The sequence below is a fragment of the Spermophilus citellus genome, assembly GCF_964194105.1.
Source record: "Spermophilus citellus genome assembly, chromosome: 4".
Lineage (NCBI taxonomy): Eukaryota > Metazoa > Chordata > Mammalia > Rodentia > Sciuridae > Spermophilus > Spermophilus citellus.
The window spans coordinates 121,294,586-121,313,795 of record NC_138185.1 but is presented as its reverse complement, the minus strand read 5'-3'; the positions used below and the strand labels follow the sequence as shown (position 1 = coordinate 121,313,795).

The following is a 19,210-nucleotide window of genomic DNA, read 5'->3' as shown; positions in this document are numbered from 1 at the left end:
TAGTAAATGAAGGTCTGTTTCTGGGAAGGAAAGGGTTTTTATATTCTTAAGTATTCAAGTTTAGTGCAAATTAATGCATTTTAAAATCTTGTTTAATACTTATTATAGCATTTAAAAACCATGTTTCTTGGTAGAATTAAAGTATTTCAATTACATTATTTTTATTTATGTTTTGGTTTTTGGGAATTGAACTCAGAGGCATTTAACTACTGAGCTACATCCAGGGCCCCCCCCCCCTTTTTTTGGTTGTGCTGGGGATTGAACCAAGGGCCTTGTGCTTGCTAAGCAAGCACTCTACCAATTGAGCTATATCCTCAACACCCCCCACCCCCCACCCCACCACCACCAAACCCTTTTTAAATTTTTATTTTAAGAGTCTCACTAAGTTGCTGAGGCTGGGCTTAAACTTGTGATGCTCCTGCCTCAGCCTTCCAAGCTACTGGGATTATAGGTGTGCACCACTGTGCCAGGCTCAACTACATTATTTTTTAGACATTACCCTTAAATGTTTATTTCTGGAAACATAAATCTAAAAAGTTTAAATGAAGTACCTTTGATGTTTTCTGATTTCTAGACAAGTATTTTGTTTTGAAAGCTTTTTTTTTTTTAAATAAAGATTTAATAATAGCATTCACATGGTGTGGAATTTTAAAGTACTGAGAAGATAAGATGTAAAACTTATCTCCTTTTCAAAGGGTCCAGTCTTTATTATCCAGAAGTAATCTGTGTTGGCAGTTTCTCATTTCCCTCAGAAAATGTGGAAACATATGCAAGGAGAAGTGAATACTGTAGGTCTTTCAGCATGTGGAATTATCCATACAAAGGGAACTATGCAACATTAAAAGCTATTCACAAAATGACACATACTATGTAATTCTATTATGTGGCATCTAATGTAGTCATATTCTCTGAAACAGTAGAATGATGATGGCACTATAGGGGGATGGGTGGGCATAATGGGTATAGCTTTAGATTGGCATGATGAAAAGGTACTAGAGATGTTTCATAACATTTCAAATATACTTAATGTTGCTAAACTTAAAAATGGTTAAAATTGTTAAAAAATAAAAGTTGTGTTTTTTTCTTACTGGATTTTTCACAAATCTGAAAGGATTATCACCTGATGATTTTTTTAAAAAACATCCTCTGTTACCTGATAATACAAATGTCTTGATAAGAATGTTCCCACAATAAGAATATTAAGAGTAGAAAACAAGGGCTGGGGATGTGGCTCAAGTGGTAGCATGCTCGCCTGGCATGCGTGTGGCCCGGGTTCGATCCTCAGCACCACATAAAAACAAAGATGTCCTGTCTACAGAAAAATAAATAAATAAAAAGATTAAAAAAAAAATAGAAAACAAATTCACCCACTTTATTTAAAGTGTATATTTCTGATTTGCAAGCACAAACTCTGTGTCATGTACAATATCCTGAATGTTAAGCCCTATTAAGAAACTGAAGCTTCTTCAATAATTCTAAAGACTTGCCCAGGCACACAGTAAACAGTATTTGTAATTCAGACCTAATTCCAATTCAGAGTTCATATTTTTTACATATATTAAGTACAGTACTGTAACTACTCAACATGTAGGTGCTAGTTAACTATCAAAAGTATCTTTTTGCAGCCAGTTGCTTTTGTTTCTGCTCCTTGCATTTGTAGTCATGCTTAAAATTTCTGAAGTCATAGCAGAAATTGTCTCTTCTTTTGAGTAACTATCCAAAATAAATTACTATACAATTCTCCTTTCATCATGAATTTCATAGTCTTCAGGTAAAAATGAAAATTTCTGCCTTGTAATTAGTTAACAAATGGATGTTCTTTAAATATTTTGTTTGTTTGTTTGTTTTCAGGAAGTATTGATGAAGATGTTGTGGTGATAGAAGCTTCCTTCACTCCCCAGGTCACTGCCAATGAAGAAATTAATGTTACCTCAACTGACAGTGAAGTGGAGATTGTAACAGTTGGAGAAAGCTATAGGTGAGATTTTAATTCTTAGTTGTATATTTGAAGTTATCAAAATAATTACTTAAACTTGATTAATAAACTTACTATTTAAACTTGTGCTACAGATAATTTTTTTCTTAGAGACCTAATTTAAGCATGCTTATACTAGATCAGTCATTTTCAAACCAGGCTGTGTTTGACTCACCTGGGAAGATTATAAAATAAAGATATATTGTTGCCTACACCTTGTCCTAGACCAACAGAGCTAGAATTTGGTGCTCAGAATTTTTTAAAGTAAGCAGTGAGAGCCTAAGAGTCATTGCTGTAGGTAACCAATAATTTTACTTTATGCTTTATAAAATTTGATTTATTTTATGATAAAGAGAAGTAGTGAATTCCTTTGAAATTTAAATGTGAATAATACACAAATATTGGAGATGGACTAATTTTTTTTTAAAAACTTTTGTGGTATTGGAGATTGATTCATTTTAAAATTTGGACTCAAATTTTTAACTCCTGGGCTGTATAATTTTTAAGGGCATTTTTCATCCCAGTTTGAAGTTTGGGGTTGTTTCCTGAGTATGCAAACTCACCACCCTTGATGACATTGTGTGTTAATGGAGTTGGTTCAACTTTTTCATACATGCTGATCAAATGCTTTTATCAGTTTTACATTCAATTTGGGCAGGAGACAAAAAATAAACTGCATAAGCACTTGTGTTCTATTGGCCCCACCTTTCTAAAAGCAATTTATTTTTTCTTCTGGGCCTTAGGATTGTATCATCTACATACTATACATGTATACATTCAGTCTAGAATCATAGTCAATCCTTTAAAATATAAGTGTACCTATAAGTAATTAAGAAGAATACTGTACCATATAATTAAAAGGTGAAAAACAAAAAAGGTTTAGGGTTTGTGATCGGATACTTTATAAGGATAAAGCAGCTCAGACAAGTGATGCTCTTATGGCTATCAAACTATAAACTAGCCACACAGTGTCTTTACTTATGCTAACCCCAGGATATCTCTCTGGTGTCGGTTATATTCTCTTAGGACAATACCAGAAGCTTAGCATCGTTTAGGGTTACCAAAATTGTGTTTTACAAACCCAGCCTGGGCTAAACATACAAGATATTGTGGACATAAGTGTGTATTTTTTTAAAATTAAATTTCTTTATTTATGGTAAGTAATTTTGAGTTAACCATAAAATGTAAATAGTTAATTATAATCAAGGTGAATAGTCAATAATAATAGTTGAAGAGAGCAATGTTCTTGAAACAGAATCCTGTATATTATACTATTGGTCCAACATAGTATTTCTTTTTCTTTTTTTCCCTACCCTGGTATTGGGGATTAAAGCACAGTGCTTCATCCTAGCCCTTGTTATTATTATTATTTTTTTTTAATTTTGAGACAGGGTTTGCCTAAACTGCTGAGGCTGCCTCATCCTCCTGAGTAGCTGTGATTACAGGTGTGTGCCTGGCTCTAACATAGCATTTTTTACTTTTTTTTTTGGTCAATTGGTGATGTATTTGTTCAGCAAAGTTTATTAGAGTGCCAGGCATTATCCTAGTCATTATTTTTTGTTCTATTTCCATTATTACTTTGGAGAATTCTTGCATTAAGAACTTGTTTTTTTAAAAGAAGTGATTTCTGGGGTGACTAAATTAATTCTTTATTTATTAATTTAATATTGATGTCATTTAAGGTCTCGTTCAACCCTTGGACACTCCAGATCTCATTGGAGCCAAGGTTCAAGTTCTCATACAGGTCGACCACAGGAGCCACGGAACCGAAGTAGGATTTCTACTGTTATACAGCCCTTGAGGCAGAATGCTGCAGAAGTTGTGGACCTTACTGTTGATGAAGATGGTAAGTTGGAATAGTAATTGTAGAATTATGAAGAATTATGAATTGTTTTTAAGTGGGAATATTGGGCACTGAACTCCGGGGCTTTCCTCCTGAGCTATGCCCCAGCTCTTTACTTTTAATTTTGAGATAGAGTTTTTCTAAGCTACTGCTTAGGCAGGCCTTGCTGAAGCTGGCCTTGAATTTATGATCCTCCTGCCTTAGCCTCCCAAATTGATGGGATTACCACCATGCCTGGCAAAATGAAATATCTTAATTTTTTGGCTTTATCACTGAGACACATCCCAGCAACGCCCCCACTTCTTTTTAAATACCTTTTTTTTTTTTTTTTTAATGTGGTGCCAGGGATTGAACCCACTGCCTCACGCATGCTAGGCAAGCACTCTATCATTGAGCCACAACTCTGGCCCATCCCCAGCCCTTTTTAATTTTTTATTTTCAGACAGGGTCTTGCTAAGTTGCTCAGGTCCTCACTACGTTACTAAGGCTGGCTTTGAACTTGCGATCCTCCTGCCTTGGCCTTTCAAGATGCTAGGATTATAAGTTCATGCCACTGTGTCTGGCTCAAAATGAAATAAGCAACCATTTTATATTTATGTTTGAAATTTAACTCATTTGTATTTTAAGTTTTATTAAAAAGTCTTAATGAATATTAATATTAGTAAAGATTTTAATTTTCCTTTTATCTGTGTGTTTTTTTTACATTGATAAAAACTTGAAAATATATAAACAGGCATGGAAAGTAAAATTAAAATAGATATTAAAACCCATAGCTAACGTTTATTAAGGGATTATCTATGTTAAAGCATTATATGAAGGGTATTATATGTGTGATCTCAGGTCATCCTAACATTTCTAAAAGGAAGAAAATTCTATTACTTTTCTAGTTTTACAGATGAGGAAGTGGAGACTAGTAAAAATAAATTATCTACAGTCATACTATGGTGGTGAAATCAGAATTGCTGTCCAAACTGTCTGACCTTGGAATTTACTGTGCCAGGGGAAGTGCAATTTGTGTTTTGACAGCCTATGACCAAGTGTACAGGCATGGCAGAAGAACTCTTGTTTTTCATTTACTCTTTTCTTGTTTGTGACAAATGAGAGAACTTAGTAGTTATCTAAAAACCTTTTCGATAATCTAAATGCATGTGTGTTACAGTTTTTAAATGCAATAATATTTTACTCAGTTTGATCTTGTGGTTTAGCTTTATGAATTTTTAAAAATATTTTTTAGTTGTCAATAGACTTTTATTTTATTTATTTTTATGTGGTGCTGAGAATCGAACCCAGTGCCTTGCACATGCTAGTCTATCACTGAGCCACCACTTCAGCCCCTATGAATGTTTTCTTTATGAAAGCTTTTTCTTTTTTTCTTTTTTTTTTTTAAATAATAAGCGTCCATTTTACTGATTTTAAAGATACTGCAATTTTTATACACTTCAATGATTTTTCAACATTTTGCAGCTGTTTGGCTTTGCAGCACAGCAATTCATAAACTATACTGTACAAAATTACCAGCAAGACTGGAATGATGTATTAATAGAAGGCACCATCATGCTTATTACATTACCAGAGAACAAAAATACAGGAAAGACAATTTCCACTGTACACAGCTTAAAGAAAGGAAAAGGGAGGAGGAGTGTTGTGTTGAGCAGCCAGGCATCCCTGTACTGAAGAGGGGCAGGTAGAAAACTCTTATGGAGCTACTAAATCTGGTCTAATATTCAAGACCATAACATTTGAAGTTCTGATTTGTTATTTAGTTCACAACTAAATGATTTCCTTCTGGAATATTTCTGTAGTCTTGTTAAGGTTTAAGAGTACACACGCTGGTATGAAAGCTTTTTCTACATAAAATGTTTTTTTAAAAATATATTCCAAGAGAGTTTATGTTTTTAATCTGTTTTACTTCAGTAATTAACAAAAAGATGTTAGCATGGATTAAAATATAACCATTACTAATCTGTTGCAAAATGTTAAGTAGACAAAAAATTTTATTTTATAGAACCTACTGTAGTACCAACCACTTCTGCAAGAATGGAGTCACAAACTACTAGTGCTTCCATTAACAATTCAAATCCATCTACCTCTGAGCAGGCCTCTGATACTACATCAGCTGTCACCAGTAGTCAGCCTTCCACAGTATCAGAGACTTCAACTACTCTTACAAGCAATAGTGCAACTGGTACTTCTATAGTAGGTATGTAAAAAAAAGTGTGTGGTGGCATGGTGGGGGAGGACTTTTGTCGTTTTGTTTTTGTTAGGGAAAACATTGTTTTAAATTTAAGTTTTTAGCTATATTAGCAAGTACATGTTATATATCCTTTTCTTTTAGTACTGGGATTTGAACCTAGGAGCACTTTATCACTGAGCTACATCTTTAGCATATTCTTGTATTTTAATAAACTTCCATATGTGAGCAAAATAGTATTTATTAGAATTAGACTATGATTTCATATTTGAATTTGTGTACTGTATGTGACCAAAGTATTATAGCATAACTAAATGAGCTTAGGGAAAAGTAAATGACTGACACCCAAACACATGAATGAGCAACAAAAGAAAACTAGGTAAATTGAACTTCATCAGAATTTAAAAATTTTGATCCATCAAAGACTATCAAGTTTGTGAAAAACATTGTATTGAATGCAAGAAAAATACTTGCAAATCATATCTGAATAAGGGTTCTAATATCGAGAATATGTAAAGAACTGTGAAAATTAAACAAAAACTATCTAGTTTAAAAATGGGCAAAAGACTTGAGTAGATATTGTTTCCAAAGAATCACATGTAAAAGTGTTTAGCATCGCTAGTTATTAGTGAAATACAAATCAAAACCATAGTGAGATATCACTTAACACCTACTAGGGTGACTGTAATGTAAAAACTAGAATAACCAGAACTGGTATGATGCAGAGAAATTGGAACCCTTGCAAAATGCGTCTAAAGAATACAAACAGCATAGCCGTTGAGGAAAACACTTGGGCAGTTCCTCAAAAAGTTTAACATAGCAGACAGGCATGGTGATGCAAGCCTGTAAAACCAGCGTCAGCAAATCAGCGAGACCCTGTCTCAAAATAAAAAAACAGACTGGTGATGTGTCTAGTAGTTAAGAAACCCTGGGTTCAATCCCTGGTAACAAAACACAACAAAACAAAACAAAAAGTAAACAAAAGCAGAAACAACATAGCCTGGTGCAGTGGTTCATGTTTGTAATGCTACTTGCTTATAATTCCAACTATAAAGAAGGCTGAAGCAGGAAGATCACAGGTTGGAGGTCAGCTCAGGCAACTGAGTGAGACCCTCTCTCCATAGATAGGTAGACGAATTGCAGATATAGCTCAAGAATATAGAGCACCCCTGGTTCAAGCCCCAGAAACAAATAGAGATAACATATGACTCATCAATTTCACTCCAAGATATACACTCAAAATAATTGAAAATGAGGGTGTAAGTTTTAGTATTTTGATGATGCCCATTTTCTCTCTGTTGTTGTTTTGGCATTGTATCTAAGAATCTGTTATCTAAGTAGAATGAATTGGACATAGCTTTCCTATGTTCATGTATGAATACACAACCAGTGTAACTCCACATTGTGTACAACCACAAGAATGGAAAGTTATACTCCACGTATGTATGATATGTCAAAATACACTCAACTGTCAAGTATGTCTACAAAAAAGAGATTAAAAAAAAAAAGAGTTCTTTGTTAAAAACAACAACAGAAAAAACTATGGCAATAAAGACTGGAGTGGGGGTTATTTAGACAGAAATATGGCTTGAGAGGAGAATGTGAGAAACTTCCCAGGTACTAAAAAAATTTTATATTTTGATCTAAATATTTGTGTGCTTAATATTTGTGCCTACTGTGTGTGTATATATCTATATGTATGCTTACCTGAACTTTATTTATTTATTTATTTTTAGAAAGTTTTCTCATTTTTTAAAAAATATCTTTTAGTTTTCAATGGACCTTTATTTTTATTTATATGAGGTGCTGAGAATTGAACTCAGGGCCTCACACATGCTAGGCACGTGCTCTACCACTGAGCCACAACCCTAGCCCCCATATCTTAACTTTTTTTTTTTTTTAATATTTTTTTAGTTGTTGATGGGCCTTTATTTTATTTATTTATATTTGGTGCTGAGAATTGAATGCAGTGTCTCACACATGCTAGGCACGTGCTCTACCACTGAGCCACAACCCTAGCCCCCATATCTTAACTTTCTTTTTTTTTAATATTTTTTTAGTTGTTGATGGGCCTTTATTTTATTTATTTATATTTGGTGCTGAGAATCGAATGCAGTGTCTCACACATGCTAGGCAAACGTTCTACCACTGAGCCACAACCCCAGCCCCATACCTTAACTTAAAAAAAAAGACAACAACAACAAAAAACTTGATACAGCTGTAAATGCAGTAAACACAATTAAATACAAATAAAAAAAAGAGAAATGATTGTCTAATCCAAGGTCACAAAGATTTATTCCTTTGTTTTGTTTTGCTGCTGGGTTTTGAACCCAGGGCCTTTTACATGCTAAGTATACACTCTTATCATTGAGAGCTATACTACCCCTGAAAAGTTTTATAATTTTATGTCTATTGCAAGTTATTTCTTGATTTTCACTTAGAGTTATATTTCTAGCCCTCTTTATCAGCTGTTTAACTGAACCTCAAGGTAACTCTCTCTTTTGGACAATAGTATAGAGATGGGAATTTGTTAGCTGCTTATTAAGAGAGACAACATAGGGCTGGGGTTGTGGCTCAGTGGTAGAGCGCTTGCCTAGCATGCATGAGGCATTGAGTTTGATTCCCCAGCACCACTAAAAAAATCTAAATAAGCAAAATAAAGTTATTGTGTCTATTTACATATATATATGTATATGTATATATATAAAAGAGGGTCAACATAGACCCTGTAGCAATTCAGATTGACTGAATCACCATTGTTGATGAAACTACCTTATGATTTATGATTTCTCTTCTTTTAATAATATCTCATTTAATTTTATGCTATTCTTATAACTTGCATTCAGTAAGTTGGAAAATTACTTGTGGCTGGATTAGGGAAGTACTCCTTTCTCTGAAAAACTAATAGCAGAGTTTAGATTTCCTAGGGATATTTTTTAAATACTATGTAAAGAAAAATGTAGGCAGAAATGAAAATGGGCTTTATTTCTTTTATTGAGTATATATTCTTTCCCTCAGTACTTCGATGTTATTTTACATGTTATCATTTAATCCTTTAAAATTTCTTGGTATTGGCATTACTCTTCTCATTTTACAAATGAAGAAATCTAGAAATTTGAATACCTTGATGGAGGACAGTAATCTCCGAGACAAGGATTTGAACTTTTCTCATTCATTCTGTCTCCTGGTAGTTTTATGTAACTTTATTCTTATCTACTTTTTATGTCACATAGACCCAACTTTATTTCAAAATAGTCCCAAAGCTTTCATTTACATATGTCTTAATTTATATCAAGATCTCTGTTTACTTACAACTCACATTTAATTTTTTAGGTAATAATTTCTCTACCTAAGTTCTAAATAAATGACTTTTTTTTTTTGAAAAAAAATTTTTAAATTGGATTTTTTTTTAAGTTGTTGATGTTTGTTTATATGTGGTGCTGAGAATTGAACCCAGTGCCTCACACATGCTAGGCAAGTGCTCTGCCACTGAGCCAGAACTACAGCCCCGGAATGACCCTTTCTTGATATTGCTCCATGCTGATGACTGTCTTTGAGATAGACTTGTTCATGTTGTATTTTTACATCAGGACAGCATTGTCCCAAGCCAGATTGGTAGGCTGCATAAACCTGGTACAAGTCAATATAAGTTGTCAGACTACATTAAATATACACAATACAGCTTTCTTTGTTTCCTTCCAATACCATATGCATCAGTTTAACTATTTTCTCCTAAAACTTGCCCTCTCCCACTTTTTACATATTTTCAACTTTGAATCACTTATGCCATTTAGTTTTGCCATTATCCAAAGTCCTAAATGATTCCCATAAAAACGTCCAAGCAGAGAGGTGCCTCTATCAATTTATAGTATCTAGTCTTGGACTTTCAGTGGTAAATATTTCTTGATCAGTTCCCTTTCCTTCCCCTCAGTGGCTTTTCCAAAACTCTCTTCTTTTTCTCAAGGCTTTCATCCTCTAGGAAGAAAGAAAGAAAAAATGAAGGTTATCAAACATGAACTATGCAACTTCCAATTCCTCCATAATAACTTTTGTATATCTATACCTATTCTTTCCTAACTCCTGGTCTACTAACTCCTTTCTTGGTCCTTCTTTTAGCTGTGCTCTCTCTCTTAGCCCTTCTCTTGTCATTGCTTTAACAATTATATTCTCTGTGTCTTTAGCATCTTCACTGATTCCGTTTTTATTGCATGTAAAGGTATACTTGTATTATGTCTGCGTACATTTAAAGTGGATTTTCTTTACCAAAACTCTTTGCTTTGTGCTTCTGACTCCTTTCTGAATGAACAAACATGGTCTTTAAATTCTGGTAATAATCTCTGTTTCATATTCATTTTCTTCTCAGTTGTGTTCTCATCTCTTTTTTTCATTGGCCCATCTCATAAGTGCAGGTGATTTTACAAACTATCACCAACATGCTGATGTGATGATCCTCCATTTGTCACTGTGTTTTAAATTTTCATATCTAAGTACCTCTTGAATATCACCTTGGACCATAGTGCACTCATCTCAGACTCATCTGGCTCAAAACTGCTCATTTTCTGACCTCTGCATGTACTTTTTGAATTATGCATGTGTAGGTTTATTTTCATTTGTATAACAAATATTTACGTATTATGTTATCAGGCATTGCTCTAAGCATTGGGAATAAAGCATAAATTCTTGTCTTATTAGAGCTTACATTCTAGTGAATGATATTTTTTGCAACATTCCTCTATGCTATGCTAGAACCTAGTACATCTTTACAACTGGTTGATTTATATTTTAATTTTTTTCCATGGTTGATAATGAGCTCCTTACAGGCCAAAGAGCAAGTCTTTTTCTCCTTGCCAAAGTTGAATCCTAGGAGGCAGAGCTTTTAAGCCCAGTCTTCATTTTGAAGCCATACTGTTAATCATTTTACCCCTTAAATACATGTTTAGCCTCAGAATTAGTACCCAAGTCCACTTGACTCCATGCAGTTACCTCCACCATTTGACACTAGTTTTCTAGATTATTATAAGACACACACTAATATCATTTTTTTTATACTGTTAGTCTTCTGTTGGTTCTAACTTTATAGGCCAAAAGGAAAGGAAAGAATGTTGGCAGTTAATAAGACTCAGTCAGATTTTGGGTTCTGGTTTACTGTCTGGAGACATTTTAAGTACATAGCAGTATGTATTACGTGAGAATGATGTGGTTTTAGGTATTCCTGGGATTCAGAAGATTCTTTGCTTTGTAGCATTTAATGGAAGAATTCACATGATATTTTGGAATTTTTACAATGCAATTTTATTGGTAACTAATAATTCACTATGACCTAGAAAAAAATGATCTATTGCCAGATTTATACATCATGGTAAATTGTAAATATGAATCTTCTCAAGAATTTATAGACATTTAGGAAAATCCCAGTGAATCCCATTGCTCAAAATTATATCAAGTATATATTAAGAATGTGACACAATAGCATTCTTATTTATAAAGATTTAATTTACCAAATATTTGTTAATTATGTATACATAGTACTTATTTTTACACAGTGATATTTAGTGATTCAATTATTCTTTGCATTTTCTGTTTCAAGATGACTCGAGGAGAACTACATCTAGTGCTGTAACAGAAACTGGCCCTCCTGCAATGCCAAGGTTACCTTCCTGCTGTCCTCAGCATTCACCATGTGGAGGGTCATCACAGAATCACCATGCATTAGGACATCCGCACACAAGTTGTTTTCAGCAGCATGGTCATCATTTTCAGCATCATCACCACCACCACCACACTCCCCATCCTGCTGTCCCAGTTTCTCCTTCTTTTAGTGATCCTACTTGCCCTGTGGAAAGACCTCCACAAGTACAAGCACCCTGTGGAGCAAATAGTAGTTCTGGTACCAGCTACCATGACCAGGTATGGAATCTGATGAATTAATCTTTCTTTCCCCTCCCTCCTTTCTTCTCTTTTATATAGCATGATGCCTTCAACAGGAGGTAGAAAAATCCCCTAATGATAACTTTTGCATGCAGAAATGGCCTAATTTAGTGGTCTGTGAAATACTTTAAAGTTTAATTTTTTTAATGTGATCTAAATTGTTGAACATAATTGAGGGGAATAAGAAAATGGAAAATTAGAAGTGATAATGTAAAAATCACTTTTTAAATTGTGAAATGTTTAAAAAATATTTTTTTAGTTGCCAATGCACCTTTATTTGTATTTATTTATTTATATGTGGTGCTGAGAATTGAACCCAGTGCCTCACATGTGCTAGGCAAGCACTGTACCACTCACCTGCAACCCCAGCCTGCCTGAAATGATTTTTGATATTTTTAGAGTATAGGTAAAACATCTTTGGCATTTTATTTCAAATAAAGTGTTGAGATATAATGTCCCTAATTAATTAATGAGAAATTGGAAAAGTCTTAAGGTTTTTTTTTTTTGTACCTCCTATTCTAGAGCTCACTATAACTTCCAAGCAACTAGAAATAAACAACTTTCTCAGGTGCAAACATGTAGCAAAGTTTCTCAGATGAGATTCTTAGTTTTAGAGAATTAAAATATGTCCCTAGCAAAAAATTATAATTAAGTCAATTGGTTGATATTATTAGTTGAGTGCTTAAAACGTCAAATGATATTAAATTAGTATTGATGGTCACATGAGTAAATGAAGCCAGGTATTATATTGCTACTTTAGCTTTTGCTGGGTTATTTCTGTATAATGTTTTATAAATTGTGGGTATTATATGCTGTGAAAAAACAAAAGATGTAATTTTAGGGAATAGTTCTAACTTCGACATGTAATATGGTGGGAAAAAAGTCAAAAAGAAAATTCAGAGCAATTGCTTTTCTGTATACTGACCTTTCTTACCATACCTGATTCATCTCTTTAAATTTTGATGGCTGTCTGTTTTGGGTCTGACCAATTAAAAATAATTAAGAAGGAGGTTTTTCCCTTAAATGAAGCTACCGTCAGTTATGAGGAGGAAATTTGGAAGTGTTTAGCAGAAAATATGATTGAGATGTTAGATTTTTTTTTTTTTAAGAGAGAGCAGGAAAGAGAGGAGAGAGAGAGAGAGAGAGAGAGAGAGAGAGAGAGAGAGAGAGAGAGAGAGAATTTTTCAATATTTATTTTTCAGTCTTCGGTGGACACAACATCTCCATTTTTATTTTATGTGGTGCTGAGGATCGAACCCATCACCCTGCGTATGCCAGGCAAGCGGGTTATCGCTTGAGCCACATCCCCAGCCCCTATGTTAGATGTTTTTGGTTGTGGTTACAGTTTAAGTATTAACTAATAATCTGGACTGTTCCATTCTTGGATATGTGACTGGTAGCATCAGGAAAAACTTCAGTGAACTGAATGAAGGGGTCTGTTGAAAAGTAAAGCTTACTTTTACTAGAAAATTTGGGTTCAAAGAATGTTTTATAAGAATTGCAGAAAAATTATTCAAACATGGGTATACTAGTTTAGTTTCTCCTGTATTTGTTAAAGAACTGTTAAAAGATGAGTCTGTCACTCACAGAATTTTCTGTTGTTCAGTTAATGAATAATAGAGTTGGTTTGAGAGATCCGTTGCATACAAAATGTTTTCTTTCAGCATGAGATAATTATTATGGGTAGAATCTCTTTCAGTTCTGTTTAATAGATGTAACCTATCTGGCCATCTCTAAATAGAGGTTAGATGGACTGCAAATAAAGCTTGAGAAGAATTAGCAGGATCCCAGTTATTCAGTGGATATAATGGGTATTATGGTAAACAGAGTGAGATTTTGAAGATAACCAGTTTGAAAGCTCAAAATATATGTAGGATAGCTTCTGAAATTAGCCATGTCCTCATGAGATATAACTTCATATAGTATCCAGTTGAAGCTTAGTTAAGAAATAGAAGAAGCTAACAAGCAATCTGAGGACTTGTGATTGTGTAGATGTCTTATGACTGAGTGCCAGATTATGGTCAGGCAACGAAAATTTAGGCTGTGACTCTATTGAGAGAACTTACTACTCTCTTACATATGGCTTTCTCTTTTGAGCAATAATTGGTATGATACATCCTTTATAATCAGTGTAAAGTAATATTTCCCATCTCTGAACCCATCTTGTGTACCCTCTTTTTCTTTCTAGAATAAGAATTGTGAAGAAGAGGATTCTCACTATTGTTTTTTCCTTCTTTTAGTCTTTTTAAAAAATATTTATTTTTTAAATTTTAGGTGGACACAATATCTTTATTTTTATGTGGTGTTAAGGATCGAACCCAGCGCTCCACGAATGCCAGACGAGTGCGCTACCTCTTGAGCCACATCCCCAGCCCCCTTCTTTTAGACTTTACTTTTTAACTTTACCCTAAGTTCCCTTGGAGGACGACCTTCACCCTACTTTATTTTTGAGGGATTATCTTAATGTTTGAACAGAGATTAAGACAAGCTCTTGGTGACAAAATATTCGTCACTTTCTTAGGATGATAATATTCCATTTCATTTGCCTATTTTAATCTAAGTAGTAGGGCAGTAGGTAAAAGATGTAAGTCATAAACAAATTCACTGTCACACAATATTATTCTTAAACCCTATTTACCTGAATTGAGGACATAAATTGCATTTGCCAACTCATTGGTAAATACAGTGAGTCAGACATTTACTTAATAGACTGTGTGCACATAATATGGAGGAGAGAGTCTTCCTTTTCTCCTTCATACAGCTTCTGCTTGCACCTTCACTCCCCCTTCCTTTTTAGCATTTTTGTTTTTGTTGTCCGTGATTCTGGAGCCCTTTTAAAGTGAAAAGACCTTTATCATTCCTCTGAGGACTGTTGGGTGACCTCGGCCTCTGACAGATCATTACCCTAGCTTTTATCTCTAGTACCTCAGCTTCCAGTATTGAACAGTTCATATATAATTCATATGTAACATTGAATCTTTATTTATTTATTTTAATATTGTTTTTAGTTCTAGATGGACACAATACCTTTATTTTATTTATTTATTTTTATGTAGTGCTGAGAATGGAACCCAGTGCCTCACACATGCACTCTACCACTGAGCCACAAATCCGGTCCTGAATCTTTTGATCACATTTTGAAAACCACAGCAATACTAAACCTAAGAGTAGGCATATATTTAAAAATACAAAGAAACAATTGTTTTTTTTTATAATCTTCTTTAGATTAAAGGTTAAAAGTGTAATAATTAGGATTAAAAATTTTAATGCATACATATTTGTACATATTTATGGCATGTACTACAATAATTTTGATAAATGTATTCAGTGTGAAATGATCAAATCAAGATAATAAGCATTTCCATTTCCTGAAACATTCATTTGTACTTGTTGGGAATCTATAGATTCTTCTACTTTCTATTTTGAAGTATAACTTAGATTGTTATAGACTAGAATTATTTGTGTATTTCCAAGTACTTTTTGGGGAAAAAACTTATAGTGATTAATGAAGATGGGTTCTGTACTCTAGTTTAATTTTCCAATTTAGTAATCAGGACTTTCCCACAAAATTATACGCCTGATAAAAAGAAGCATTGATTTAATTTTAATTTAATTAATTAATTAATTGTTATTTTTTGTGGTATTGGGGATGAAACCCAAGGGTACTCTACCACTGAGCTACATCCCCAGCCCTTTTTATTTTGAGAGGAGTGCTAAATTGCCCAGGCTGGTTTTGAACCTGTGATCCTCCTGCCTCAGCCTCCCAAGTAGCTGGGATTACAGGTGTGCACCATCACACCTAGCTAATTTATAATTGTTTGTCAAGTGAGGCAAAGCTAATTCATGATTTAGCCTGGATAATCTTATGCCCTTTGTTTCTTTGGGATAATGTAGATTTGTTTGTACTATTAATAGTTTCAGTTGAATAAGCTTGCTATCAGACAGTTTATAAACTTGGGACATGTGAGTTTTTAATCTAGTACCTTAATGTTTTTAATGAAAGGATATGTTTTCTAAATTACTGGTCAGAATGTGAAGGTAAAGGAGAATATATAAATAAGATTTTTAAAGTTTCTCTTTTTCTAAGATGTGGATAATGTAAGAGAAATAGATCTTAAAATAATATACTAAACTTTTGTTCATCTTGTGGTAATTTCATGCTTGATTTTTAAAACTTGATTTTAGATTTTGGGTATAAACTCACTATTTGCACAGTCCGAGTTGTGCTGTATTTTTCTTGGTGTTCAGTAGGTCCTTACACTTAGAATCACCATTTTCAAATAAATTCAAAGATTTTATTTTTCTAGGTTGTTTTAGGAGTACTTTTAAATTATAACATGAAATAATGTTTTGACAAAACTTTAGAAAGATAAAATGTAGTTCCTCTTTATATAGCAGGCATTGCCAGTAGACCTGAGCAACAGTGGTATCAGAAGTCATGGAAGTGGTGGTTTTCACGGAGCATCTGCATTTGACCCCTGCTGCCCTGTTTCTTCTTCCCGAGCTGCAATCTTTGGCCATCAGGCTGCTGCTGCTGCCCCAAGTCAGCCATTATCAATAGATGGTTATGGATCAAGCATGGTTGCACAACCCCAGCCCCAGCCCCCTCCACAACCCTCTCTCTCATCATGTCGACATTATATGCCACCTCCTTGTAAGTATAAATTTAGTGGGCAAAGAACCTAGAGGCATATAAAGGAAGCATTGTACATTCCTCTGTGAAATAATCTTTCATCTTTCATAAATCCTAATTTATAATTTTAAATATTTATTTGACTTAAGAGTGGGGTGTTATTTTTCCCATTTTAATAATTCTGAAACTGAAGGGACATTGAATGACAACCTTAGATTTCTTATAAAGGAAGTTTTAATGAATTTAGATTTATTCTATAGGAGCAACTGAAGAAATGTGAAAGTTAGGTAGTATTTCTAGGCACTATAAAGTACAAAAAAAAATTCTCAATGGTTAACTAAGGCATATGAGAGAATTCCTTGACAGAGTGCTTTGCCATTTGGGAAAGGGTTTTTTGGGAAAAAAAAAAATTGTAGTTGTAGATGGACAATATGCCTTTATTTTATTTGTTTATTTTTCTGTTCGAACCCAGTGCCTCACACATACTAGGCAAGCACTCGGCCACTGAGCTACAGTCCCAGCCCCTGCCCCTGAGAAAGGGTTGTTTGGTGTAGGCAATTAAAACAGAACTGGGCACAGCTTTTCTATAGAAATTGAAGTCTATTAGATATCTTAAGGAATTATAAATAACCTTAGGCTATTTAATATTTTGTTATATCATAAGCTAAATAGTCAAATGTAAGCTTAATAAATACTTTGATAAATGAACCAAGAAGTAGATAAGAAAATTTGTCTTTTGTTCTAATTATATTGCCAGTGATAATTTTTCAATTATGTATATTTTTGAATTTCTTCTTCCACTCCAATAATTTTAAAGATCTGTAGACACAGCTGGAATCAGCCCAAAATTTATACAGTGAAACTGTTGATATATTTATTTACCTCTTCTTAAAATATAAAGTGTAAGTTGGAAAATAGGTTTAGAAACAGTGCAAAGCATTGACCAATGGGCAAATTCTGTGTATGAACACTGGTGTGATAATACAGGTGCTGTTTTGTTATAATTATTCATCTTTAATTGGATGGATCCTCTTTTATTAAGAATGTTATATGTGTGATTTCCTTTTTCTCCCTCTAAAAAATGATAACACTGAAGCAATATATAAATACATTCCTTTTTAAATGTCTCCATAAAAAATAAATACTTCAGACTTAAGCTTTTTTTTTTAACTTTTAAAGTAACTTGTATACATCCTAAAAAGTTCAAATATTGCAGAATGTTGTAAAATGACAAATGACCTTTCTCCCTACCTCACGAATTTTTGTTTTTTAGAGGTAGCAACCTTTATAGCTTACAAAAATTCCAGAAATTTTTCTTTGTAAATATGAATATACATGTCTCTTCTAACAAAAACCTCACAGAACCATATCAAGCATACATATTATTCTGCTTTTTTTATTTTTAAATTTAACAGTATGTCTTGGATATATCCCATATTAGCACCTAAAAGTCAGGCTTAGCTGAGCATGGGTGGCACATGTTTATAATTCCAGCAACTTGGGAGGCTGAGATAGGAGGATCACAAATTCGAGGCCAGCCTCAGCAGTTTAGCAACTAGGCCCTAAGCAACTTAGTGAGACCTAGTCTCAAAAGTAAAAAAATAAAAATGGCTGGGGATGTGACTCAGTGTTAAGTGCTCCTGAGTTCAATCCCCTGTACCCCCACCCCCAAAATAATAATTGAGCTCACTGGTATTCGTTCTTTTTTCATCCCCTTTCCCTTATTGTTTTTTTTTTAATGTCCTCATAATATTTTACCATGTATTAAATCAGCCCTCTGTTAATGGATATTTAAATTGTTTGTAGTTGTTCCTCTATAGGATTAACTTCTAGGAATGAGATTGATGTGTCAAAGAAATACACTTTCAAATAAGTACTGTTAAATTTCTCTTCAAGGGGTTATACCAGTTTATAGTCCTCATTGGGAATCTGTGAATGAGGGTGAAGGTAGAAATTTGAATTGTATTCCCTTTTGTTAGGGACAATTGACTGATAACCCTCTAGAGTTCTTTTCCTAAGTTTATTTTTACATATACACATATATTCCTCTCCCCATATTTCCTTTCCTAAACCTTTCCAATATACTTTAATTCTTGTGTGAAACAACATATAGTTCATTTAAATTAAACTGGGGTAGACAGTGAGGTTTTAGAGAACTAGCTTTAAAATTAAATAAATCTGAGCTGACCTTGCAGTTCCTCTGTTTCTTCACATTGATAAAACAGGAATCATTCTAACTGGCTATGACTTGTGAAGCTTTGACCCAAGTGAAAAGTTCTCTATTTCAGAAGTACATTTACATTCATACCAGTAGTACTAGTGTCATAAGAAAATGTTTTCTTGCTTTTGAAAAATATATAATCTTGATGAAGTGATAAAGCTACTGTCCTTGAAATGGTATCTTTTAAAGTTTTGAATCTTATTAAGGTGAACTGAGAAGATATATTAATAAGACTACTTATTATTCATCATTAAGTGACTAGTGTGTGCTGTAAGGTTGTAAGAATTTAGTGACTGTAATGTTGGAACAGATCATAATAATGCTTCTGCAAGTGACATGATGAACTTTTATGAACAATATCAAGACCATTTAAAAAAATTTTATGTGTAATTGACAATTGTGTATTTTATTCAGTTTTT

General features: G+C 33.6%; 1 protein-coding gene across 9 annotated transcripts in view; it reads left to right on the top strand.

Moving 5' to 3' along the window:
- The window catches only part of RNF111 (ring finger protein 111), a 127,932-nt gene that overhangs the window by 93,263 nt on the left and 15,459 nt on the right, over positions 1–19,210 (top strand). For all 9 annotated transcript variants that reach the window (XM_081291883.1, XM_081291882.1, XM_081291881.1 and 6 more), the window contains 5 exons: positions 1,852–1,978; positions 3,658–3,821; positions 5,824–6,018; positions 11,597–11,916; positions 16,333–16,591. In XM_081291883.1, coding sequence (XP_081148009.1) covers positions 1,852–1,978; positions 3,658–3,821; positions 5,824–6,018; positions 11,597–11,916; positions 16,333–16,591 — 1,065 coding nt within the window. The remainder of the gene's footprint in view (positions 1–1,851; positions 1,979–3,657; positions 3,822–5,823; positions 6,019–11,596; positions 11,917–16,332; positions 16,592–19,210) is intronic.